Source organism: Eumetopias jubatus, unplaced genomic scaffold (genome assembly GCF_037043125.1).
Source record: "Eumetopias jubatus isolate StellerSeaLion01/CBP00866 unplaced genomic scaffold, mEumJub1_p1.0 scaffold_5, whole genome shotgun sequence".
Lineage (NCBI taxonomy): Eukaryota > Metazoa > Chordata > Mammalia > Carnivora > Otariidae > Eumetopias > Eumetopias jubatus.
This window is the reverse complement of record NW_028274811.1, coordinates 149179942-149207549: the sequence shown is the minus strand read 5'-3', so window position 1 is coordinate 149207549 and position 27608 is coordinate 149179942. Positions and strand designations below refer to the sequence as shown.

Genomic DNA, 27608 nt, shown 5'->3' with positions numbered 1-27608 from the left:
CCCGCCGACCCTCCCAGCAGAGGAGGCCTGAACGCTGCCCTCTATGGAACAAGAGGGGAGCCCACAGGAAGGGCTTCACTTCCTGTTGCGTCAAGCTACTCCCTCGAGAGCAACCTTCCCATTAAAATTCCTTTCACAAGCTGAACGTTTCCATTTACCCCAAAATAAGTTTGTTCCTTCCGCCTCACCGAGAGTAAAAACAACTCATACACACATGCACGTCATCATTAAGAATTTATTTCAATGTTCCAAGGATCCCAACCCCATTTAAAACCTAAGACTTGCAAAGCACTCCATTCAATAAAAAGACCCCAAACCCTCACAATTAGTATCACGAGACCATGTACTCTGAGAAAAAAGAGTTTATTATTTTACCTTTTGCTACAAAGGCACAGAAGTCATCTGAGACCTCAGATGTTGACCCACCGTACGCTGTTGCACTAACGTGCAACTGGATACAATTACTGGGGTTTACAGGATGGTTTTCCAATGACCCATGATGAGTTATAGATTCTTTCTATAAATAATAATTAAAAGAAACACCGGACCATAAGACCAACATAGACACAACAAAGGGGACCTGAAAATCCCTGCAAGGGCAGTTTGTTTCCTGGGAGGAGTAAGACCAATGGTGACAGTCTACCGCCGGCCACAGGCACAACGGACCCAGTTTTGCCAAATAAACAGTAAAATGAGCAACTTCTAACAAAGCTAAAAAAATAAATGAAAGTGGTACTGAGATCATTCGTGACTGTTCTATGATTCCATCCGTCTCCAGTCTTTAAAAACCTGTACTTGCAGGTCAGAAGTTCGGGCCCGGCCTTGAACACCGAGGCGGAGGCCCCCGCAGGCTGCCCATGCGGACAGTGCCAGGGCCTCCTCACCGGGACAGGGCGGCCTCTGCCGGGGCAGGGTCCGAGGGACCCAAGGCGGCATGCGCGCGGGTGTCCGTGCTGGCGGCCGGCTCCGCTCCGGGCTCTGCACTCACCTCGTCCTCCGGCGGCCCAGAGCTGCCTGCGCCCTCCTGAGCCAGAACAGGCCCTTCCTTCTTCTCTTCCGCCAACACCTCCAGCCCCATCATCCTGAGATAATGAAGCCGTTCGTTCTTGGGCACAAAAGTCCGAATGGAGGCCTTTCCCCGCCATCCACATAACACAATGGGACACTGAAGGGTGTCTGGTTTCCTACAAAAAAGTGGTTGTGTGTGAGTATCATGTGTCCTCCTAACTGCACTGAAGGATTAAAAGGCAACCTTTCTGTAAACAACACGCCCAAAGCACTGGAGCATTTTTGTCTGTGATCCTATGGATGGTTTTCTCCAAGGAAGATGAGCTCCTGCTTCAAGTCCTAAATATTCTCAACATGCTCATGTTGGCCAGTTTATCTTTCTAAAAGCTCCTAATGGAATAAACCCCACATCCAGAATTCACACACACTTTCAACGTTAGAATTTCCAAGTACTTCCATCTTCTCAAAGGTGAAGACCTACCCGTGAGGCCTCACGTCTGCAGAGCCGGGCTGGGAGCCAGACCGCCCTTGCTGTCGACACTCCGTGCTTCCCCTACTTTGGGCCGGGTGACCCCAACTTTTCTCGGTTACCCACATGATAGGATGAGCCCCAGCACATTGTGCTCACCCGTTTCCAGCATGCAGTGTTACCGGGGCCCAAAGCACCCCTGCTTCCCCGAGTCTGCTCGATCCTGCCACACAGACGTGCCCACCTGCTCGCCAGGCAGCTTCAAGTCCCCTTTCCTTGGCTGAGATGCCAGTTATCGTGTGACTCACGTGCCCCTTCCTGAGGACCATGCAAATCATCGTTTCCCTTCAGGTGTGACTCTGCTCTAGTATTTCAGCTCCTGGAGCCCTGTTCAATCAACCCTACGTCCTGCTCTACGCAATGCCAGGCATCAAGGTCGCGGGCAGAGAAAGGAACACAGGAGGGTTCCGATCAGATTTAAAAAAAACACACACAGCAAAAGCGCAGGGGCTGAACCGAGAGAAATAAACCACGACAAAAAGAGAGGGAAACTCCTCAGTACCTTTCCATATTGCCCTGGGGAAAATCTGGACGATACACTGAGAAAACACGATGACAAGAAAAGACAAGAGTCCCCAACGCCCACCCGTCTTTCGATTGAGGGGCTCTGACAGCTGCCTCTGCACGCGCGCGCCGGCTCACAGAACTGGAGTGAGTGGAAGAGCACACGGTATCCGTACCTTTCAAACCCATTTCTGGGTCCCTGTCAAAGCGTTTCTGTGACACCGCCCCTTGTTCCCAGAAACCCACAGCCTGTTTTCCTTTTCTTGGATTTTCCACGAGTACAGAAGCGGGCCGAAGCCTCGCCCACGTAGACCTTCTCTGACCCGGCCGCTTGCCCCGCAAAGCCCCGTTCGCTGTTGCGTACCGCAGCCTCCTGGCAAGCGTGGTCTGCACCGGCTGCCACAGCTTGGTGTGCGCGTGGGGCACCACCCGTCTCCCCCTGCTCCTCCCTGCGTCTTCTCTCTCCTGCCTCATGCCCCCTCCCTAGCTGATCCCACCTCACGGACCCGGACCCCGATACTGGCACGAGAGCCTGCAAAGCCTGGTTCCCATCTACACGGCCCTTCGGAGCTCCGACATCAAGCCCGTGGCTGATGCAGCACTGACACGCTCATGAGCCCCGAAGATCCACACCTGGAATGACCTCTCCCCTTAATTCCCAAAACTTCCATACAGCGGCCTGGCCGTCTCCTGCTGTCTATTCCAGCATTTTCAAATTCAGTATGTCCGTTCTCCGCCCGCTTTCCCGTTCCTGGATGACACCTGTGCAACTCAACCCAGAAGCTGACCCTGAGCACTCCTGCACCTTTGCCACCCACAGCCCACCTCGTGTGCGTGACGTCCAAATGCAGCCCCGCCAGACCCCACGTGCACCGCTCTTGCCAACCCTTGGGCCAAGGCACCTGCCCCAGCCCCAGCTGCCCCCCTCTTGCCCTGCACCCCTGCCTCCCACCCGCACACTCAGGCCCACGCCCAGGCTACTGTCCACGCAGAGGGTCTTGGGCCTGCCCTCCTCTGCCAGCTACATGCAGGCTGCCTTCTAGCTCATTCCTTCCTCAGGGCTGGTGCTTCTCCACTTCCTTCTCACCAGAGTCTGGCCAAACACCACCTCCCAGAGACCTGTCTGCGCCTCCACCTAAGCTCTCCCCCAAATTCCTCTTCAGGCCTGTGCTGTTTTCTTTCCTCCCCTTGGAAGTAGTATTTTACTTTAGAAAGAGGTGGCTGCAACACGTGAAACCAGACCTGGGTACAGATCCCGACCTGCTCCCTAGCTCTTCAGCCGCTCTGGCCAGCGCTGACCCTTGGGGCCTACTCTCCGCAGACTCCTGAGGGCTGCGTGGGTACTTGTGAGCACCACAGGACAGCAGTCGTGTAGGAGCAAACCCTCACCCCTGCCTTAGAACACCACCACCTGACGCGTGCAAAACACGGAACCCACAGACCCGGGGTGAACCCACAGTAGAGACGGAAAGACTGTCTCTCAACTTTCAACCTTTACTTCATTCTGTTTAAGACAAAAATCAGAACTAGATTTCTCAGGAACAGAGAAAGAGTACTGTACGTTTTATTCGCTAAATGAAAATTTTGGCCTGAGCTGAATGTTCTGTAAGAGAGTATTCTAGTGATGATAGGTGATAATATATATATGTAATATATACATTAACACATAATATATAATTATATATCTATAATTATACATATAATAATATTTGTCCTAAAATTTCTACAACACTATCTTCAGGATAATGCTCATCAGAGGCTCCCACGACCATCCACCGTCCCCCCACTGGCAGGAGCAACCGACACTTACGTGGGGTCCGGCTCATACTTCAAGACGATGCTCCCCTTGGCTGGAAGAGAAACAAACATGTGTTGGCGAAGCTGTTTGTGTGTCCAGCATTGCGGAGAGAGGGCAGCAAATAATCCGCACTCTTGGTCCTTAGGATCTCCATGGAGAAAAGAGGACTTTCTTTCTAAAAACACAGAGCCACTAGCAAGCCGAGCACCAAGCAGACCAGGCAATGTGGCAGGGGACTGCATCAGACCAGTAGGGTTTAGGTGAAACTACTCAGAAAGTCTCTCTCAGCAGCAGGGAGACAGCGATTAACTACTGGTTAATTCTCAAAATTCAAGATTAAACAAATAACTGCTCCAACTTCCAGAAACAGCATGAAACACACATAAAAAATGTCCAAAATTATACCCCATCTAAATATGAGATTAAGACAAAGAAGAAGTGCAAACGGTCCCTTTATCCTTTAAAATAATGTCTACTTTAGATGCAGCTCCTGCCTGAGACACCAGGAGACAGATTCCACACAGCATGTTTTGTATCCTTCAGTTTCGGACACAAAATATACGACCACAGAACTGCAGTAACTTGATTTGAGCAGTTTTTCGGCCAGCTGAGCCAGAAACAGAGAACAAAGTTTTAAAAAATCAACAAAAATGAAAAGAAAAACAAAATTAGAATTCTTGGTGGAGTTATTTTTGTTCTTAGGTGAAAACATCGCTAGAATGATTCTGAAGTGGAAGTTTATAAAACGTGGAAACGTGACCGAGTATATCCTTTGGGGGGCTGGCCAAGCCACAGGAGAACCTGCCAACACCTGCAGCCTGCTCCAACCTGGCTGATGGGATGCCAAGCGCATGCAGTAGGCTGTGCTGGTTAGCATCCTGCGCCTCAGGATGAGACGCAGATAAGCCCCAGCACCGTGCCCTGCGTCCCTGCGGGGCTCTGCTAGGCCGCGGGCACTCGGAGATCTGGCTCGCCGGACGGCCAGGGCCCAACACCTGCAGACACCTGTGGGCTGGTGGGCGGCACAGGCCTCCATGTGGCCTGGGGAAGCAGGGCAACCTGAGGGGTGCCTCTGGCCCTTGGGTATGCTGAGATGTGCCTCTGTCCCCACAAAGCCCTCTGGAAGCTGACAAGAAGCAGTAGAGAGCAAGCCACAACGTATTAAAATCTAAGACTGAGAAAGCTCTAACAAGCTTGCACACCCACATCTTCGTTGTCTTTACGAGGACAAGTCACTCCTCTATGCAAGGCCAACTGCTTACCCAAGTCCTTGGCTTGGCTGTAGGTCTCATTGCTAAGTTTTCTAAAAAATGGATTTTCCTGGGTTAATAGAATTTTAACATCTTCTATTGATACAGTGATAATTCTTGAATTAATAAACGGATACAGCGTGTATATTCCCTGTGGGAGTAAAGAGAGGCCACCATCATGAATGAGGACAATCACCCACTGTCCCCGAGGCCTTTCCACACACGTCCCCAGCCCCCACCTCCCCGCGCGGCACCCCCGCCCGTGGGCTGACCCCCAGCTGCTACCAAGTCTATGCCCCAAATTACCTCCTGTGCCAACCGGAAAGCACAATCAAACTCTTCACCACTGTTATTCCGACACCACACCTTTATCCCAGTGTTTATAACCTGCAAGTGAGACAGTGAGATGACACACACATATAAATAAAAGGGGAATATTCAATTAAAATAACCCCTTGTGCCCCAAGGAGGCAGAGCTGTGAGCAGGGAAGGAAAGAAGAAAAGGAAGAGCTTACAAGTCCGACTAAAGTAGGGGTTCTCGCAACCTCCGTGATGCCCTCAGATGAGGCTGGTCTAGTGTGGCTGATGTGGACTACCGATCAGCACAGCAGACATGACACCAGGAAAGCCGGCGCCCGAGCCCACCTCCGCCCCAGCTCGAGCAGAGGCCCCCGCGGCCCTGGCTGTGCACGCACCTTCATCCGCTCACTGTTGTTCACCAGCACGTTCCTCAGCTCCTTGGAGACCATGTAGAGCTGCCTTTTCTTCCCTTCCGTAGTCCTAGTCAACAAATTCATCTTTGGGAACGAAGGATCCAACGCATAAAACTTCCTACGAACGAGACAGAGCTGCTTACAAGTTTGTTTCAAACGCAACAGGTGCCTCCAGCACGGTCTCTCTCCCGACAGAGCCCGGGTTCTCATCTGCGGCTCAGGGCACTCGCGCCCTGCCGCGCTCGCCCACCACCCACACTTGATGGAGATCACCAGACTCAACTATAGAGCGGGGACCTTCACTGACGAGCACACCTCCCCTCTCCCGCTGCTGCTCCAGGGACCTGGCAACACCAATGCCCACAGAGAAAGGCCACAAGCCACAGGGCAGCGCAAGTGCTCACCGCGGTGACTGGATACTGAGACTTAACTAAGCAGGAAGAGATGAACCAGAGCCCGTTATCCTAAGCACCTTTCCCCTCTGTTCCACCCAGAAGTCTCCAGTTGGGGTCCCCAACCTCCCAGGACCTGGGCCGGCGGCCACGGATCTGGAAGCTCCACCGGGGGACTGACGTTCGGGGCCGCAGTCCAGTCCCCCCGCCCCCCCACCCCCATCCCAGGCACTTTACAGTCTCTGGCAGCTCACCGTACACTCTTTAAAGTGTCACCCAGCTCTACCAAGCCATTAGGAAGAAAACAAGGTGCTACACGGAACTAAATAAAAATATATGGCCAAACGTGACCGGTTACACATTTAGAACAAGAATTTAGTAGGTTCAATTAACCCTTACTGGATAGGTGGAAACAACGGATCGTCTTCAGGAATAAATACAAACGGATCTTCTTTAAACCCAAACAACTTCATTTTCTTAGACGGAGGAGGGCTGAGGAGGCAATCGGGAGAAACGCGCTGTGATCAGCCCTCAGGTGACACGCCGGCAGTGCTCCCCCCGCCACCCGGCCCTCCTCCGCAGCCCTCTTGGCCCCGGGCGCTCGGCACACACGCGCCCCCCGGCCACACGCAGCGGCACCCGCCTGCTGCAGACGGCCCTGGGCCCCTGCAAGCTAAGGGGCTGGAAGACACGGGGGCGCAGACAGGACCGCTTCTCTTACCCGCACACTCCGTCCTTCTTACTTCCGCTGCTCCCTACGTTCTCGGGTCGTTCCGTTACGTCCGTGTCGTCCGGCCCACCGACGGGTTTCCTCTCCGGCTCAGCGGGGTCCGCAGCTGCTCCTCCCGTGGGGTGTGCAGGGCTGGACCGCACGGGCTCTCTGGGCTCCACCGGCTCGCCCTGCAGCTGCAACAGGGGACAAGTGCGTCTACACTCCAAGGCAAACCACTTCACACTGCCGCAAAAACATGAACACTCACAACACAAAACCCATTGTGTATCTCTACGGCATTTCACATACAGAAGGCAACAGAATGTTCTGGAAGTATCTTAAGTCTATTTGCTGTTATACGCAGAAGTCGTGGGCACTGTTTCCCCCCTAATCCCACAAAGAGCACATGCAGACTATTTCCCAGTACAGGCCGATGACGCAGCCAGCTCATCGGCATTCAGAGACGCTACTGGGCACCTGCCGTGTGTCAGGCACGCTCAAGGACAAAAACGGGCCACACACGATCCCAGAGCAGCAGACAGGGCCAGGACATGCGTGTCAGTAAGTGCAGCCAGTGCCAGTGCCACTGGGAAGGCCAGTGCCACCGCCCCGGACACACGGTGCCCAGATGCAGGCCCAGGGCGCCCCACAGAGCGCAGAAGCAACTGCGGAACAACGAATGAACTTCGGAACTGGGGCCACAGTATCTGGCTTAAAAAATTAGCATGGTTCACTTACGGAAACTACTTAATATGCATTTTAAACAAAATACTGTATAAAAAGTTATTTAAAAGAACACGTCCTAACAAGTCACAGGGTTGGTGAAATTAGGACATGTGGGCTCAGAAATGTGAAACACACTCCCCAAGTTCACAAAGCTCTAAATCAGATGAGCTGCTGGGACTCCATGCTATGCAACACCACCTCCCAGAAAAGAGCTTTTACTTAAAGGTAAAAGACAAAAGAGACAAAACAGTCACCCACACACCGTGACCCAGTGGCGATGGCCTGGGCCCTGCCCCTCCAGCTCCTGGAAATGCTGATCCTCGCCCCGCCCAGCCCAGCTCCAAGGCCCCTTCCCCACTAGGCTGCTTCTGCGCTCTGTCAAACACCATCAGCTCGGCTTCCCCGGATGGAATGCCAGCTCTGTGCTTACAGGCCCCCTCACTTCCACATCGGGGCGTCCTGAAGACAAGGAGTCTACCTGAGCCGTGCGCCAGGCGTGCTTTCTCACCGCCGCCCCGTGAGCAGCGCAAGGACAAGGAAGCTCAGACTGTAAATTCACGCGGCTTTCAAAACTCAGTATGAAAGCATGGAAAATAACTATCAAGAACTTCTTATATGATTACAACAAAAGAAAATTTAAGTATGCCGGAACGAATAAAATACTAAAATTAATCTCGCTTTTTTCCTTGTGCTTTTATTTATCTTTATTTTTTAAAGATTCATTTATCTGAGATAGAGAGCACGAGCATGCAGGAGCGGTGGGGACAGGGAGAAGCAGACTCCCCGCTCAGCAGGGAGCCCAACATGGGGCTTGATCCCAGGACGCCGAGATCATGACCTGAGCCAAAGGCAGACCAACTGAGTCACCCAGGCGCCCCTGTGTGCGCTTTTAAAAAAGTGGCTGCAATACCGTGGAAGTTACACATGTAGCTGGCACGCCACGTCGATGACAGTGCTGCTCGGAGTTCCTGACCCAGGAGTCCAGGGCCAAGGAGAGTCCAGAACACTGTCCAGCCTCCCACAACCAGCACAGCGCCTGCCCGGGCATGCCGGTTCCACTGCTGGGCCGGTGGTGAGGCCGGACACGCAAACGTTCGTGTGGGTTAGCCAGATCCCAGGAACGCTTTCCTTTCTGCCTCTGCAAAGTCTAATCATTCATTGTCCTCCTTTGTAAGCATTCATCTGAAAGAAATACTGACCTTCAGACTGTGTTCCCAGCCATGTTCTGACATTATGGAAAGGCTGAGGTATGAACTGGCGAGATAAATGTCACGTTGATAAAAGAGGAGGGCAGCAGACGTTACATGGAAAGACTTGAAAGGCTGCCCTCCTACTCACCCTCCCTGCTTCAGGGCCCCCTACGGCAACCCATTAGGATGGCTCGGGCCTTCTCTGTCTCCTTTTCGGCCAGGCCTGGACAAAGTCTCTGTCACTGTCCCCCACGGCCAAGGGAAAGACAGGCTGGCCTGAGGCTGGCAGAGTTCTGTCAATCTGCAAGGGGCTCAACTGAACCAACCCCCAGGGACCAGAGCACAGAACCCAGCTTGGGGGGCTCCAACTCTGAGCCACAGAGCAGTTATGATGTCTTTCAATTTTTATTAAAGAACTGAATTTAATGCAGAAGGAATGTAATCCCCCAAGTATGCCTTTTTCATGGACCTATCCCTTAAGACATTGCTGCTTTCTTGGAAAACTCAAAATTTAAACGAATCCCTACCCCCACCACACACATGCTCATGCTCAGCTGCTCTCCACACCCAAAAAATGTTCCACTGACCACCGTCAGCGTCTGCCCAGAATGCACAGAAAGTTTACATGATATGCCACGTGCTTACCTTTGGTGGACGTTTATTCCAGGGCATTGAAGACTTTTTCACTAATACTGCCACAAAGAACCCTCCAGTATTCTGATGATGTGGTAATATCCTAAGACTAGAAAAAACAAAAACAAAAACCCACAATGCACACTTTTTAACTGATTCAAAATATACTCTTTTAGTATTAAGACAAAAACCACAAAGATGACCTGTGACAGAAAAGTCGTGTCTTCCGGTCAGTATTCCCACAACCCGCACTCGTGGGGCAGCCGCGTGGTCTGCATACACAGTTGAGGCAGGATGCAAAGTTTGACCGTTTGGGCCCTCACCACTGGCTCTACTTACGGATGCTCAATGCCAACAGCCAAAAGGGAACGTGAGCTTCTTTCTTGCTGGCACGTTCACACCGAGTCGACCACACGCATGGCCCAGGCCTTGCGGGAATGCCAGAGGGTCCCAACTCCCCACCTTCCCAAACCTCTGCAAGCCTTACAAACTCACCAACGCTCTAGATGCATCGCCTGTAACTTCTCAGGGTCCTTTGGCGGGAACATGGTGGGCCGGATCTGGGTATGTCTGCTGTGAGGGACATCTTCCCAAACCGCAAACCACTGCCCGTCTTTTGTCATTACCTGCAAAAGGAGAGAGACGGCAGGACTCCAAGTCACCGCACTACCTAATAATACGAAAATCACAGGGTGCTAATGTAAATGCGCTCAAACATGATAAACGGCAACTCTCATTGCTCTCCAAAGCTGAGACTGTGTGGGAAGAGAAAAATGAGACGATCTTGTATTCCATTAAATAGAACAATCAGTTTGTAAAAGAGCATTTTCCATGTAGGTTTTATTTTGTTTTTAACAAGCCTCAGGTAGATTCTGGTTTAAAATTGAAAAGTAAATTGTTTCATATTGGAAACAAAGCTTGAATCCCAGCCAGTAATAAAAATACAGTAGAGCTACACTTACAGGGATGAGAATACACAAAGCTGATCTCTAACTGCAGAATAAAGGCAGGGAAACTTCCCCATTGCCAGAGAAAAATATTTGTAGAATCGTTACCATTTGTCATTCAATAGAATTTGGAAATTAACTCTAAACCAAATATGACCGCACAATCAAAAGTAGTATTTACTGACGTTACCCAACTGTGGCTGCTTTCATTTAAAACGTTCGTGACTCTGACAAGCCTGGAAAGTTGTACCTGCTCTTAGAAGCCAGAGTCCTCCCAGAAAGATTACCTTCCAGTGTGTAATTCCAGGCATCCACTTTAGTCCTGGCAACTCAGAAGACACATCAGCAAGCTCCAAAGCACCTACATACAAAAATAAATAAATAAATAAATTTTCCACATTATGCCCCGTGAAAAAAACCAGATGCCAAAGATCAAATATTTCTACGAAATGCCCAGGGAGAGCAATTCCATAGGGACGGAAGGCAGCGCTGCAGCTCCGGGGGAGGGGTGGTACAGGCAGCAAGCGCACGCAGGCCCTCAGAGCACTCCGTGGGGGGGGGGGGGGAGGGGCGGTCAGAAACGGCCAAAGCCTGGCCTGTGGGGATGGCTGTGCACAGAAACCCGCTGAAGGTCACTGAGTTGTACCCTTAAAACGAGGGACACGGGTGGCACGTGAGTTACTGCCAACGAAGCCGTGGAGACACGCAGCAGGTGCAGAGTCCCATAAAGTACCCAACGTGAGCCCCGTGGCAGTGGCGCGCACACACGAGCCCCCCCCCCCCCCCCCCCGCACACACCAGGAGGCTAGGACTCCAAGCATTCGACCCACTCCTGGCTTCTAGACACACGCCCGTTAGAGGACATGAGTCTTGATGCCTTTACATCTAATAACCCAGAACGAAAAAGTAACACTTAAAATGAACTGTGAAAATTTGTAAACATTCTGTTCCAGGCCCAAGTTAGTTTTCCAAACTTGTGCAGCACTTGCAGGGCAAGAGCCAGCTTTAAAAACAGGCGTCCACGGTAACAACCTCACAAGAAGCTATATGATGGGGCCACGATGGGAACCCTCTCGATCACACCTCCACCACAGATTATGGGTACAGACTGGACAGCCTCACAGAAGAGGAAAATCCAACAAAGCTCCACAGAAGCTATGAAACGCTCAGACGATTATAAAAATAGAGCAAAAGAGTCCTCAAGGCAGAGGTGTCCTCGTAAGAAATCTCTGACGAAAACACTGTGCTGACTTGTACTGTTCTATCTGAATATTCTTTCTAAAAGCAAACACTAAGTAATAGAGCAGGTTTCTGTCCCGTACACCCTGCCACCACGGGGGTCAGGAGAGCCGACACGGACCCAGTGTGTGCAGACTGAATGCTTATCAGCCACTCCGCCTGCAGCCAGGTCTGAGCTCCTTCAGGTGGGGACTTCACTCCTCCCAAATCCTCAGTCACTGTCAAGTGCAAGTCTCAACAAAGAACCACTCTTCCATGAAGCCATGCCTACACACGACGCCTGACAGACAACGGAGACGGAGACTACACTGCGGTCTGAAACCACCACATACAGAAAGATGGCTGTCACAGCAAACCCAGCGTGGAACCCCACCCACCCAGTAAGAAAAAGTGGGGCAGCAAAGGACACCTGCAGTTACGGTCACCACTCAGTGTCATCAGTCCTTCTCTTCATACGCCTTTGAAATGAAGTCCCACCACAAACATGGAGACTATGACCCCGCAAAGAACACCATTCAGAAACCACACCCTTACACAGGCCCAACTTAAGCATAGCCAAACAAAACAATCACAAATACTAAATTCCGATCTCAAGGACTCTGAAGGCAAGAACTATAGAGGGCTAACTACACAGCACAGGTCAGTCAGCCACTGCAAACAAGGTAACTGGAAGCCGAGACAGCTGTGGATACTTGTCTTGGTATTTATGTTCCAACTTCCTTCATACACGTGTGAAGCAAATGTGGAAACATTCTATTCTGGAATCCTAGTCTGAAATCCCTCATTATTGGCTTTAAGGAGACTATGATGGGAAAAATTAACATATTGGTAAAAACTTTAAGAAGAGATATTTTACATCAAACCATTATGGAAACTGTTGTTTAAACACATTTCATACCACCTGTCCGGTTTCTCGTATAAAACAGTGTGCTAAGACCTCACACCCGTTACGATGGCTATAATCAAGAAAGCAGAACGGAACAAGAGCCGAGCCGGCAAGGCTACGGAGAAGTGGGAACCCTTGTGCTCTGTCGGCGCGAATGTAAAATGGTGCAGCTGCTGTGGAAAACAGCATGGGGGAACCCCAAAAATGAAACAGAATCATATCATCCGGCAATTCCACAAGACATACACCCCAAAACCTGAAAGCAGGGTCCTAAAGAGCTATCTGTGCAGCCATGTCATCTCAGCACTAGTCAAGAGCTGAAACAGGGAGCACCTCAAGTGTCCACGGACAGGTGAGTGGGCAGACAGAACGTGGCGCATGCACACAGTGGGGATCTTGAGCCTTCAGGGCTGAAGGAAGGAGATCCAGACACCGCTACAATACGGAGGAACCTTGAGGACAGTGTGCTAAGTCGGAATAAGCCAGTCAACCAAAAGACAAGTATGATCTGATTCCACCCGTGAGATCCCCAGAGTGATCAAGCTCAGAGACAGCAAAGAGGGTAATGGGGTGGGAAAATGGGGAGTTGTGCAATGGGTCCGTAATTTCAGCTTTGCAAGATAAGGAGCTCTAGAGATTGGCTAGAGAACAACATGAGTGTTCTTCACACTATCAAAACACACATTTAAAAATAGTTAAAACGATGGTAAACTTCAAGTTACAAGTGTTTTCCACAATTAAGATTTTTTCAAAAAACCACTGTGATAAGGACTGACCTAATTTTTCAAACTTAAGAGACACCAAATAGGTAATTGTCATAATCCATTAAATATGACAAAATCATTACATAAGCATGTTTCTAAGGGTAGCTTGCTTCAGGGTTTATCGGCTAATCATACTAGCAAATGCCTGAAAAGGTCTACGGGAATTCTATACTATGGCAATAAACAACACGCATGAAAATCTCATACTTTGTGTCCCGCACACTTACCTTCACTTTTTTCCAGCAAAGATGCTATGACTGCTTCATCTTCAATGGGGTTTAGTGAACACGTAGAATACACCATCCTACCGCCTTCCACCAGCTGCTCAGCACCGCGTGTTGCAATCCGCAGCTGTAAGCTAAGGGTTGGATCCTAGGTCACCCTGAGACCAAACCTATCCATGCGGCACACACAGCACCCATTATACCACATACTTACCACACGTTTTTATGCCAGACTTACAATAAAATGCAAAATACAAAATAAACAATTCCCACAAAAAGAACTCTTTAAAATTCTAAATGAAGTTACAGTAAACCCATGAGATGTTTCATATCAATCAAAAAAGCATCTCTCTGTATAAACAATGCGTTTACTATTCTGTTAGCCCTTCCCAACAAGCCGACAAGCAAAGCACAAAGCTGATTAGTGACTGAAGTCAATATGATTATGTGAGTCTCATTAAAAAGCCTCCCTATCAGTACATACATTTAACTTTTCTTTCTATGAACAACTCACGTCCCTTCGTACATTCTAATCCTAGAACCTATTTCACACACACACAAAACAGTTAAAAAGTATTTAACAGAGAAACAAAATCTCCTGCTGGAGTTATTTACAGTGAATATTCATCAGGACACTGTAGACTACCCACAATTCTATAATTAAGAATGCAGAATTCTAATGTTAAATGAAAAAAGAATCCATAGCCCTGAAGACCATACACTCAAGAATGGTATGCACAGAAAAACACACAGCGCACCAGACATTACAGAAGTTATCTTTGAGTTACGAGATCTTCTCTTTCTTCTATTTTTAAGAATTTTCCCAACTGTCTTTAAAGACAGTTAAGTATCTGAGGTCAAAATGTTAAAATAATTCAACACAAAAGAAGAGAAAACAGAACAAAGATGAGTGAGACAGTAAAAGGTAAGTGGTCATTTCATGGAAAACAGGTCTTGAAATGTTACAGGAAATTGTCATAAAAGGCACTTTTGATAAATATGTACCTGAAATGTATACATACAGTCTTCAGTTTACTACTCTGAAGAGGTTCTGAAAACAACTACTTCTGATACGTACCCAAACTCTCTCAAGAGTGACCATTAACAACTCCAGCTCCAGATGCTGTCCCCAAATGCAGCGACAGCCCTCCCCTGCTCCGTGTGGGACAGCCCGCTGGATACAGCCTGACTCACCCATGCAGCTGCAAGCTATTTAAGGTCGTCCACTTCTTCCAGACATCAATGTTTTTTCTCATAGTGCCATCTCCACTAGAAAGGAAGATATTTAAGAACTTAAAAACTCTGACCAGGTAGACCAATTAGAGTATAACCATTATCTCATATCCAAGCTAATTACAAAATGGGTATTTTTATTATTATATACACCAATTAGAACACCACCTAAATTCTCACAAACTACCATCAACTTTCTATTTCTGCTTTAGGAACACTAATGACATGAAAACTTTTAAATTATACTTTAATTTTCGATTAGATAAGGAAATAACAGAATTGAACAGATAACCTCATTCAAGACTTACAGATGTATCAATCTGCTTCCATTTGAGAGAAGTACTAGCAAAACTAATTTTCAGACCTAGGACACAGAACTGTGAAGCCATTTGGATCCTGTTACTTAACAACTCGGTTAATCAACAGTGGCATTTTAATCAGATTTACGTAGGTAATGGTAAACTTATACTCATAAGGGATTTTCCACGGCAAATTCAATTAAGCCAATTTAACTTCTTTATCAAGATTTTTCTATGCATCAAACATTTTTGATTTTCTATTTTTACTTAATGGAAATTATTTCCATGTAAATTTTATAATACAGGCTTGATCAATTTATCTTTTTGTCCACATCTGACTTTAACTACCCATTTTTTTCTGGATCAGCTGGCTTTCTGTAGAGTTTAATCTCCCTCGGTAGTCTAGTTAACTGTCTTGAGGAGAAGGGGCTACAGGAGAATGAAAATGCCCTATCAGATATAATGGCTCTCAAATGACATCCCTTGCTGGTACAGTGGTGGCTTAAAATTCTACCGTAATATTTAGGATTTCCTCAGCTTACAACTCGGTGCTCAGAAGGTCCCTGCATTCTCCAAGATAACACGAGAAGTGAGTTACCGGTTTCTGGTCAAAAGAGCACAGGAATGGGAAAACATCTGAGCTGAAGGAAAATCAAGACAACTGTGGCTCATGACCCATTTTAAGTTTTATTTCACAAGGCGTTCTTGCAAGAATTTTAAAGCCCCATCCTATTCATACTACGGACTTACAGCTCTCACAATGAGTTCTGCCACAAGCAGGCAATCTGCTGTGGTTTAAGTGAGATGGAGTGTGGTAGCGGGTGTCTTATGGAAGCATCACATTCCATGCTAACACAGTTTTGTGGTGATTTCTGCACTCCCCGCTAAACAAATTCATGTGCTCACAAGGTGACTATGGCCTACGTCACTGCCTCTGGGAACTTAAGAGAGGTCTTTTGTTTTCTCCTTTTCTTTCTGGAAAAACTCAGTTATTCCGTTAATCCATAAAATTCTCTTATAGGTAAACGCTAACAATCTAATACTTACACATAAAATTTGAAGAAATGTATGTGTACAAACACAGGCACACTGAGTGTGTCAAGGGTCCGAACTCTGGAGTCGCACCGCGCTGAGTAACAGAAGACTGGTCATGAAAACCCAGTGTTATTCCACATCCCTCCATAATGAGGCGGAATCAGGAATGGGAGGAACAACCATTCCTAACGATCATTTCCTGGACCGACGACAGAGCTTATGACGCTACTACCCCCTCAGGGATCTCCTCTGCCCCTGTGAAGACTACGGAACCGTTCCATCTGTGTCTCTTCGTTCCGCACCCTCGTTCTGCTCTGCTGGGTGGCACTGAAATTCTGAGTGTCTGTGTCTTCATACCAGCTGCCACGAGAACGTGTACAACTCCGTGTGTATTTGTGTGCAAATTCACATCAGTCTATATTTAAATTGATTTCCTTAGTGGATTTTAGGCTTTTTGGTTTCTTAATAACATAAATACCTGCAAGGGACGTCACATAAGATGCGATCGTAGAAGAGAATCTCTTTCCTCCCATTCACATCTATTTGGAGTCTAGGTATGCTGGACGCATCGTGGTTGACCACCATGATGCAGGGGCTGCTCAGCCTTTTGGCCTGATGAACGAGCAGATAGCAACGCTTGTTGTCCACATCATTCGCGATGACGAACCCCTCTGAGAACAGAAAGTTACAGCGTCAGGTGAAATGCAGCAGAAGTAGAATAATTTTCTGAAATACGTACACTCCTGGTTGGCAGACTTCAAGCAGCAGCAGTCCACCAAACTTTAAGACCCAAGTATAAGATTTGCCAGAATAAGCTAAGTAGTCCAAAAAGATGGCTCAGCATAGACTTTTATGATCACATAAAATTCTAAAACTGCAAGATCTATTTTTCCAACTATTGAACAATTACTCACTTTGTAACAATTATTATGCCAAAAACATCTATTACTTTTAACAACAATTAAAACAAAGAGAACGGAGAGAGAAAGCGGTAGGAGACAACAGAATCCCGACAAGTGTTTAAAATACTGCACGTGTATGATGGGCCTCCATTCTCGACCCTGCGAATCAGGTTTCTGGGGTGGGGCCCAGGCTACTCCTGAAGGCTGCCTGGGCGATTCTGGTCTGACCCCCTGGCTAAAACCCAGGTGCAGCCTCTTATTTCTGGTTCCACCGCCGGCAAAAAGGCACATACGCCTAAAAACATTTTATAGTCAAGATCGCTCTTAAGAAAATATGAAATGCTAAACACTGATAATAGAAAGAGGCTCTTTACCACTAATTTGGAAAAAATAATTAAAAACAAAAGAATAAAGAAGCCTTTTAAACAAAGTTATTTGTCACAGGAAAAAAACACTTAGAACAAAGCTAAACAAGCATGCCCATTAGGACAGAAGGAGAGCAGGTGGCTTGAATAAAAAAAGGGGCAACAGAAGCAGATAAAACATCTGAAGAGTAACACCACCACAGACAGGCGTCTTCAGAGAACCCCCAGAAAGGAGCACCAGCGACAGCAGATCGCAGCCATGGTCTGAGCCACCAGCAAGCTCAGAACGCCCCCAAGTCCAGGATGCAACGTCCAATACTGTCGCCTACCGCGGGGGGGGGGGGGGGGGTGAAGCTGGCGGGCCTGATAGCAGTTCTTCACGACACTCTACTGTCGTTCCTGTAGAGAGTGAGTCACCACAAAACCAACACAAAAACCCAACATGACAATGATACTACTGAAGATCCAAACTGAAATCTACCTACTATGGCTTAATATAGCAACACCATATACTTTCACAGAAGACACACGTAATTCTAGAATGAAGCCACGCTTCCACCCCGATGCACAAACACGTTGGTTTAGGAACCAGTCACAGTGGCATGCGAAATGTCTAGTTCTACTTTCAGGGACAGAAACCCATCTGTCAACATCTTGCCACTGCCAGCAAGGTTGATGACGAGCAAGGACACCAACTGCAACAGCCTTGAAGAAGGCTTCAAGACCCAACCCACAGGCAGTGTTACCATCTCTTCCTCATCTACACCCAGCCAAGTGGCATTCCGACCCTCCACAGAGCAGTCCAATGCATACCTGGGAAAGGGACATTCATGTCGGCATGTAACATTTCAATTAACTGCGTGGTCTTTGATCCAGGCGCTGCACACATATCTAAGATCTATTAAAAAGCAAGAAATGTTTGAGGTTTTAAGAAATCAAACATTCGACACTTAATTTAAAACAATTTTAGGAGTCATTCTAGTATTTTGATTTCTAAGACTTAAATACATTTCTTTACAGAAGGAATCTAAAACGTGATATATTGAGAAAGATACTCTCTCCACAAGAACAGAATGACCCTACAGACCAGTGGAAGCACTCCATTCAGGAGATGACGAGCAAGGACACCAACTGCAAGCAGCACTATAAGCAGCCTGCTAAGGGACAGAACTCCCAGGCCTCAAACAGCCCAGCCACTTGCTGGCCCCCAAACCCTGAACTAGTTGCTTCTATTTTTCCTTGCCTCCTTTCCCTCATCTGGAAAAAACAGGGACAGGGAGAGCATCTACCCTCACGGGGATGTGTTATGTATGAATTAATGAATTAATTGAATTAATGTACGAGAAGAGCACAAAGCAATGCTTGGCATGTAACAAGTTCTCAGGACGTGTTCATCACGATTTTCAATCTGAGTCAGTCAAGACCGATGATCTGTGCAGTAAACACGTTAGTGAACAAACTTTAAGAGTAGAAACACAGTTATGGGTTGTAAAATTTAAACAAGACAAAAATGCAAAAAAGAACCTAAAATAAAACACAGCATTCTCCATCAAAAGCATGGAAAAAAAAAAAAAACAAGAATTATATTAAGAAAAAAAGGTGTCAACAAACAAAGCCACTTTCTGTTTAATACACAATACCTTATGGTGAGGGTGAGCATTGAGTAACAGTGGTGGGATCATGCTAACGGCTTCTTGACGACTGATATTTCCCTTAGAAAGTAAAATTAAAAAAAAAACAAGAACAATATTTAAAAAGGCAGAAATTTTCAGTATTAGGCATTATTTCATATGCAACAGAAAAAGACCACATAATCCTCATCCATGCAATAAAACAGTTAATACTATCACGTAGAACATTACGTAAATAGGACAGGTTTTTATCCTAGTGGGTAAATGGTTGCTACCTAAAAGGCTAAGGAAGAATAACCATTAATGGCAGAACTTACTGTTGGAATATTAGAAATGCACGTATAATCCCGGATTTTACAAAAGAAAGGGAAGTTTAAACTTATGCTGCCCAACTCGCCCTCTTGAGAAAGAACGGAAGCTGGATGAGCAGCTCAGAGGTGGACAGAGGCACCGCCATACCCTCGGCAGCAGGGAGCGAGCCCCATGAGCAGAGGACACAGAGCCACTGCCAGCAAGGTGTCCCTCTCAGCTAAAACTGCAACTTCTATTTCAGTCCTGTCTGTTTGTAGGAAGAGCCCCTGTCTGCTTTGTCCTCCTGAGAACTGCCCCTGAAGAAGATAAAGAGCCCAGCCAGTGCTCCCACCTTCCACCACCCCCACTCAGCCACCAGCCCTCTAGGTCTCGGCCGGTGGGCAGGGTGTCTGTTAACACGCACGCCTGTTCAGACACACGTTCTTGACAGGGTCCAGCACTGGCCTCATCACTAATCTAGTTCACCCACCATAAGACTGAATGCCTTAGAAATCATCCTTTAAAAAGCAAGAGGCCGTCAGCTGCCAGGAGACCTCTGCCCCATGACAACCTGGCTCTTCTGAACCTGAAGAGCCATCCGGGGAGCCGCCGCTCACCTCACACCTGCGCGTCTGTCCGAACCAGACACAGACTCACAGCCAAACCTGCGGATGTTCACCTCGTGGGTTTCCGGCCAGCAAGGAGTCTGTGGAGACTATCTGAATCCCCATCCACTCACCAGGCACACTGATTCCAGGTTCCAGGTTAAACGTATGATCCTGACAAGCCTGCCTCCTGCATTCATCCAAGTTTTTGACCAAAGCATCTGAGCTGTACAGGGACAGAGTCCCTGACTAGACAAGCCGGCTGTGAGTCACTTCCTTTCTACGCACGTTCTGAAGGGGCTTCGAATACCCCAAAGGGCATCTCACCCTACCAACGCCCGATCAAAAACCTGTACCGGTTCTCTGCAATCCAGGCTACCAACACTCACCTCCCATCTCCTCCACCTAAACGCGGCTCTTCAGTCTGCCCAACAGGGAACTCACTCGCCACAAACCCTCTGCTCTGCTGAAATTCAAACCTGAACTGTTCTCTTAGTTTACCCTCGCCTGACCTTACATCTGGATGGAAAGTGCAGGCAGAGAACCCCTTCTTGTACTGACCCAAGGACAGAATCAGGAATGGGGCAGCACCTAGCTCTGTTTCTCCCTTATGGGGTTGGGGGAGAGGGTGGAAAGCCCCGGTAAGCAGGAGGCCAGTTTACCAGGTCACCTAAACGGACAGAGCACCACCGTGGCAGGAGAGAACGGGGCAGGGCCAAGGGCCTCAAGGGGAGATGTGCAGGAACCACAGGAATCCTACAAGCCCGCCCAGGAGCTCAGGATGAAAAGAAATGAACACCATCTAGGCAAACACAAAGGTTTCCTTGGCTAGAAAAAGGAGACTAGAGAACAGGAAGGGGGAACTTGGATTTTAAATGCCAGAGTGACAATTCCAAAACACCAAAAAGTTCAACAGCAAAACACGCGGTACCTGGTTTAACTGTGTGAGGCAGGAGGCAAAAGCTACTGAGAGGAGGTGTGAGGCTAAAGCTGAGAAGTTTAGGGACTGAACCAAACCAAAGAATTCAGGATTGCAAAGAAGGTGAAGACACTGTGTCATGGGAGAACCAAAGCTGTCAAAGTCAGATTTTGTTGTTTTTTTGCGGCAAAGGTGGAACAGAGACAGGAGCCCAGAAAGAACAGACACAACAAAGTGGGAGCAGATGAAGTGGCCTGTCTCCTGAGCGATGCCTCCCTGCGCAGTGTGCTGCTCGGCCCGGCGCTGTGGCCGGCCAGACCCAGGAGGAGCAAGGAAACAATACATCAAGGGGACAACTGTGGCTGAGACCCTCCCCGAGTTCCACAACTGGATGGGCCAAAGAAGAGAGCAGCTGTAGGAATCCTCAGAAATTAAAGGTGACAAGCACACTTTTCCATACGCCGTATCTACCTCGTCACTCCCGGTGACACGTGTGGACAAAATATAACCAAGACACTAATGCACATTTCAAGCTTCAAGGGAACCAACAAATCTAAAGAAATCTACTCACAGATTCAGTTTCGCTAACCAGAAACTGGTGAAACTTTTCCAATTGTGGAGACTTTCTCAAGATTTTTCGACTTAAATTTGTGTGCCAGGCAAGTTCTTCAGGATACCTGACCAAAAAGAAAATAAAGCATCCACGGATTATATATGTTAAAGTGCTCTCTTAACAACTTCCTGCTTTTACCGATCATACACTAACTGGACACCCAATTTTGCTCTACTTCCTCCCATCCACGATCCTCTTCGTAGTCGGCCAAGACTGCAGGGTGTCTAACTATAGCATAAACCAGGCGGAAACAGGAGAGCTGGGTGGCTTGAAGAGATATATATATATATGACGTTACCATGAAATTGCAATGATGACTGTTCAAGAACAGATGAGAAAATGGAGACTCCTCTGCTCTTCACCATGTATGCTAACAATGGTACAGAGACTATCAGAAAAAAAGTCAGTTAAGCATCTGACTCTTGATTTCGGCTCAGGTCATGATCTCAGGGTCCTGGGATCAAGCCCCAAGTTGGGCTCTGTGCTCAGAGGGAAGTCTGCTTGAGATTCTCCCTCTCCCTCCACCCCTCCCCACATTCTCTCTCAAATAAATCTTAAAGAAAAAAAGACAACAAATTAAAGAAATGCAGATCACTTAGTTGAGGAACTATCAAAATGTTTGATATTTAATTGTAATCTTTTTAATGATACCTTTCATGTCTAAAACAAAACAGCCCAATAATGTATCGAAATACTTTACACACCAAAAAACCCTGGGGATCACTGCTGCACTGACTTGCACTCCTAGGCTGTTACTTGTATAGACCGAAGAATGAAGAAGCATCCCCTGCCATTTAAACTTTCTAGAACGATGACATCACCAATTAGGAACAGGTCTCTTTAAATGTGGCTCACACAGATCACTGGGCTCCAAGGCTCCAGCTGGCGCACTACTATGACCCAGGCCACTCTCCCCAACCCAGCGCCAAGCTATGCACTACTGGGTACTTAGTGATAAGTCTCACTGCTGTTTTTGTACTTATTACTCAGTATTTCCAAGCGTCACATTGTAGCTAAGGTGACAGCCATGAAATTGAAACCAGAACACTTGCAAAACAATATATCTGACTGCTTTGAAACAGAATGATTAGGTGAAACAAACTCAAGCCTTGAAATTTTTAAGACACTACTCGACTATCATGCTATTATGAGATATATCTGGGAAGTACTTTCTACCAAACAAGATAAAACTGGCTGAATCTGTTCATGGCCACCCTCCCGCTGTCCCAGCACTTTGTCTCTATTCCCTATGTCCAGAACCTTCAATATTTAACCTGCTTCAAAAATCTAAAACCAAAACGCAACCATACTTATCACGCCATTAAAAAAGAACTGAGTTTTAAATATTCCCTTTGGCCTCCTTAGAGGTGAAATGGTAGGAATATACTCAGATTTGCCTTCACTGGCAGTATTTGGCAAAATCTGCTGTTTCAGTGCAACCTTTGCAAGACTGGGGAGCCAAGACACCTACTTTAACGAAATTTCTTACAACCCTGAACTGTGATGCAATCAATGACTTTTACGAAATTTCTTGCAACCCTGAACTGTATGTGATCAATTACAGTGAATCATGCAAGTTACCACCTTGCCAAATCACCAAAACATCACGAAGCTCAATGTCACATGCATTCAATCAACCATGAATTGTTCAATCTAGCTATTAATCATTAATAGCTGAATTTTCATTTTCAAATAAAAATAAAGCAGATATAATCTGAGCAAATATTTCCTTATGTACATTTCAGACTGAATTTCCATTTAAAAAATGTAATTTTACTAGGATGAAAATTCCACGGCAAGTAATTAAGATTGTGAAAGATTGTGACTGAAAAAAATACTTAAGAACTTTAAAATCATTAAATACAAAAACTGACTGTTAAAATGAAAAAGTATGCATCTTATACAGTTTTAGTAACCATTTTTTTTGGACCAACAAATGTTTACTAAAATCTTTGTAGCTTTTAACATCAAATAAGGTATCTTAAAGAACTAAATTTAATTTTTAGTTATGTAATTCGAATGTAGCTCCTGAGTCTTTAAAGTCCTACTTGGAAACTTGTCATGTCTTCTGAGGATGAATTAAAAGCATCACTGTCATCTTTATACCCAAAAATTCTTACAGGAAAAACATCTCTATTAACATATACACTTACGACAAATCATCTTCAGTTTACATGTTAAAAAGAACATAAACAGAATGACAATAAGGTATACTCTCAACAACCAATTGTCAAAACGAAGCTTTTATGAGAATGCTTTGGGATAATGCCTTACAGTTCTGAGTCCACAAAAAGGAAAAAAAAGAAACCTGCCCAAACTATGAGTCCTACTTAATATCCCTTCCAGAAAACATGGTTCCCAAAAACACTTTCCTAAATTTAATTCCACTATGTACCAAAAGCTTAAAATATTATACAATGTATTTCTATTTTTTGAACAACATAGAAAACCACCCGAAGTTTTGGTAGTTTCTGCTCTGCTTGCTCACCAAGAGACTTATGGGTAGCCCACACCTGACCAGCAAATTTGCTTGTACCATAAAACTTGTCATTAACTGTCACTGATAATGGAAAAGCTGAGTGTTAGGAACCCCAATCACAGAGTATGTTGTTCACACCCCTTCAGTTGGTGTGCTCAGAAGATTTCAGCAAAGAGCAATGTGAGGAAAATCACCAGTAATTACTAGTGATTCCTGTTCCTTCTTCACCCAGAGAACACACAGATGTTGGAGAATTGCCTATTCATGGACCCCTTGCGGCTGTTCGACAATCAAGATGGAAAAGCACCTGTTAAATGTTATAAGGGCTAACAAAAGTTGAACTGCAGTTTGCAGAGAACAATAAAAGTAGCAAGCCTAATTCTCATGTTATCTGTTGGAACCTGCAGAAGAAAATGCCCACAATGACCCACCCACAGGCACCTCTTTCCTACAGGATGCATGCTTTTCAGCTCCTTTTACTGGCCCGTCAGACTTCCTCATCTGAAAAGCTGCATTTCTAAACACAAGGTTTAAGGAACAAAGGTGTTCTGGTTGATTATATGAAGCAGCCAACATGCAAGACAATTAGAAATGTGCACAAAGGCAACCTTAAACCCACTTCTTTTGAAAAGTATCAGATTGCCCCTGCTTCAAACAGTACCATCAGTCAAACCTCCAAACCAAGGCACTGGTTAAGTGTATAACCTAGCTACTAGGAGAGGGGAGGAAGCTTGAGGACGTGAAGGCTAGCTCATTCAGCAATGTCGTAGGTACCGCAGCTAGAAAATCATTTTCCTTTTTTAATGACTTCAGTACAGTGGGCATGAAACCAGTAACCACCTGAGTCCTTTCCCTGTATCAGAACCTGCAAGCTTTTAAAATCTGACTATCACAAATCTGTGATATGGCCACTGAAAATCCATATGACCGATGGAAGAAAGAAAAGCAAGCCAATCTATAAACCAGGATTAATGAAAAAACGTGATCTTGGTTTGTGACCACTGAAGGGCATCCAGAAAGGAGAGAAAATATCATACACGTGAATAACCAAAATCTCAAAGGTGTCAGAAAGTGCTGGTTAAATTCACCTTGTTATAGCGATCGTTTAAAATCATTGTGTTGTGAGAACTCTCAATGCCTCGAAGTTGATAATCTGAAATGTGGAACTATTAACAGTTTACTTTAATGATTTTTACGTTTATAAATTAACCCAGGGCTTGGCGCCTCTATAGCTTGTGCTTGAGTATCCCAGGCATTTTCCAAGACACATGGGACTGCCTTCACTGGAATGAAACTTGAACTGGGCCATGAGAAGCAAATAACCCACAGGATGCCTCCAGGACAAGTAGTGAAAGGGTTAGCATGAGGGGCAAAGTCTACTCGAGCACTGGAGATACTGGAAATACAGAATCAGGGGCACCTGGGTGGCTCGGTTAAGTGTCTTGACTCTTGGTTTTGGCTCAGGTCATGATCTTAGGTCGTGAGACTGAGTCTTGCACAGGGCTCCCTGCTCAGTGCAGAGTCGCTTCAGATTCTTTTCCCCTCTCTCTTCTTCCCCTCTGCTCCTTGTGTGCACTCTCTCTAAAATAAATAAAATCTTAAAAGAAAAAGAAATATAGAATCAGCTGGAGCAGTCCGTGGCAACCTTTGTCAGGTCGAATCTGTCCTTTTGCTGAAGGTAGGAGAGCCACGTGACAACACCTTCAACATGAGGAAACAAGGGGTTTAAATGGAAATGGGTAGAAGTGGTACCATCACAGAAGGAAACAGGTTGATTGACTTGCAAAAATTAACTGAACCAAGTAACTCTTAGCCACAAATCCTTCATTAAAAGCTGCACACCGGGGCACCTGGGCGGCTCAGGTGTTAAGAGTCTGCCTTCAGCTCAGGTCATGGTCCCAGGGTCCTGGCGTCGAGTCCCCCATCGGGCTCCTTGCTCCGTGGGAAGCCTGCTTCTCCCTCTCCCACTCCCCCTGCTTGTGTTCCCTCTCTCGCTGTGTCTCTCTCTGTCAAATAAGTAAATAAAATCTTTAAAAAAAAAAAAGCTGCACACCGGTTTAAAGTAAAATAATATGGGTAAAAAGCACTGGGTAAAAGCACACAGGGATGTCTGTAAAGTACATTCAAATTCTCTCAGCTAGTAGAAAACATGTTGCCAAAAAACATGCCGTCAGCTGACAAAGATTAAAATCCCAAAAAAACCTCCATCAGGTTGAAGACTTGTTTTACCTACCAGCTCAGGGGCTGTGGAACTTCAACTTTCTGACCATCCACCTCCAGGTCTTCCAGTTCCTTGAAATACTTGTTCTTTAAGCAATGGAGAATCTCCTTTGCGTGGCTATTAAAAAATAAGTAAGTTTTGATCCAATCTGAAAGGCTTAATATGCATCTTGTCTTTTGTGAACCTGAGATGACAAGTGTCTTAAAACCAAAACCATCTCTGCGCTGAAAGCGGACCTCATTCAGCGTGCCTTTCTACCCTATCCCTTCAAAGTTTAAACAACTCTCGTTTCATCACTAAAGGACAAGCTAAAAGGACTACTACTGCATTCCTTCCGTCCTAAATATTCCTAGGGTTCATATCTACTTGCAACTCATCTCGGAAAGATGGAACCACGGGGACTTAAAAAGACAAGAGAACCGGAGTTTCGCACAAACTGTGTAATATCATAAATTCTCACGTGTTCCAAAGGGGAGGCATCCTCGGCTCCCGAAGGCCCGGAAGTCCACCTTTTCTCAGATTGCATTTCGTGTCTTCCAGCCTCCCGAACTGCAACACCCCCCGGCCTACTCCGTTGGACCCCCGTGCTCCCTGCTCAATGCTTCCAGACGCTGGAATCCACAGCACCGGTAAACAGCAGCTCTCCAGGCCCGCAACACTCGCCGGGGGCCTGGCGGGGCGAGGGGGGCACCCTCATCCTGAACTGACCCCAACTCCAGGAAATCAAGGCTCCGCGAGGTCCCTTACCTTTTGTAGCCAGTAATTCGCAAAGTGGCCGGGAGGGGCTCCCTGAGCGCTTCCATGAACCGGTCCCACTCGCCCTCTGGCACGATCTTGAGTTCCTGATAGTAATGCTCGAAGAGCTTGTTCTCCTTGACGATCTCGGGGTACCCGCCTTCCCAGCCCTGAGGAACAAGAGACGCGTCTACCCCGGGCCGGAGAAGGCTCCCCGCGCCGTCCCGCAAGCCGCGGCGGCCGGGAGACGAACGGGGGCCCTGCCCGCCCGCGCCCCGGGTCCTACCGCCTCCTGACGCTTGCCCCCGCCCTCCGCGCTGTCCTCCGCGCGCGTCGGCCGCTGCTGCTGCTGCTGCTGCTGCTGCTGGAGCCGCCGGCCCCGCGCCCGCCGCCCCATGGCCCACGCGGCCGCGCACGCCGCCCGCAGAGCTCCCGCCACCGTCGGCCGCGCAGACTTCCGGGCTGGCACGCGAGGCCCCCCGGGCTCCGCGCCTGCGCCGCTCCCGGGCCCGCGGGCGCTGCGAGGAAGACGCCCAAAGGGCCGCGATCCGTGCTCCCGCTGAGCAGCAAGCGACGGGCAGCACTGGCAGCCCTGAGCAAAAAGGAAACCCCAGGAGAGCAGCCCCGAGGTAGCCCGCGCGGGCTCAGGCAGCTCCGCGGACAGCCCGCGATCGCGCGTGCGCAGAGCGGCGGGGGCGGGGCTCCGGCAGCGGGGGGGTGGGGCCTGCCCGCCTCCCGCCGCGCCGGACCGCGTCTAGTCCAACC

General features: G+C 47.4%; 1 protein-coding gene across 1 annotated transcript; it reads right to left on the bottom strand.

The window, feature by feature from the left end:
* Positions 1–347: 347 nt before the first annotated feature.
* On the bottom strand, positions 348–27455 carry NSUN2 (NOP2/Sun RNA methyltransferase 2). The gene is made up of 19 exons (XM_028122654.2): positions 27130–27455; positions 26856–27013; positions 26121–26225; positions 21367–21472; positions 18990–19061; positions 18163–18247; positions 16561–16753; positions 14710–14784; positions 13519–13649; positions 10690–10763; positions 9951–10081; positions 9468–9564; positions 6916–7100; positions 6594–6686; positions 5785–5920; positions 5396–5476; positions 5102–5240; positions 3852–3891; positions 348–1184 (listed from the first exon to the last, which is right to left on the bottom strand). The coding sequence occupies exons 1-19, from the start codon at positions 27238–27240 to the stop codon at positions 881–883; spliced, it is 2316 nt and encodes a 771-aa protein (XP_027978455.1). The 5' UTR covers positions 27241–27455; the 3' UTR covers positions 348–880.
* Positions 27456–27608: the final 153 nt, after the last annotated feature.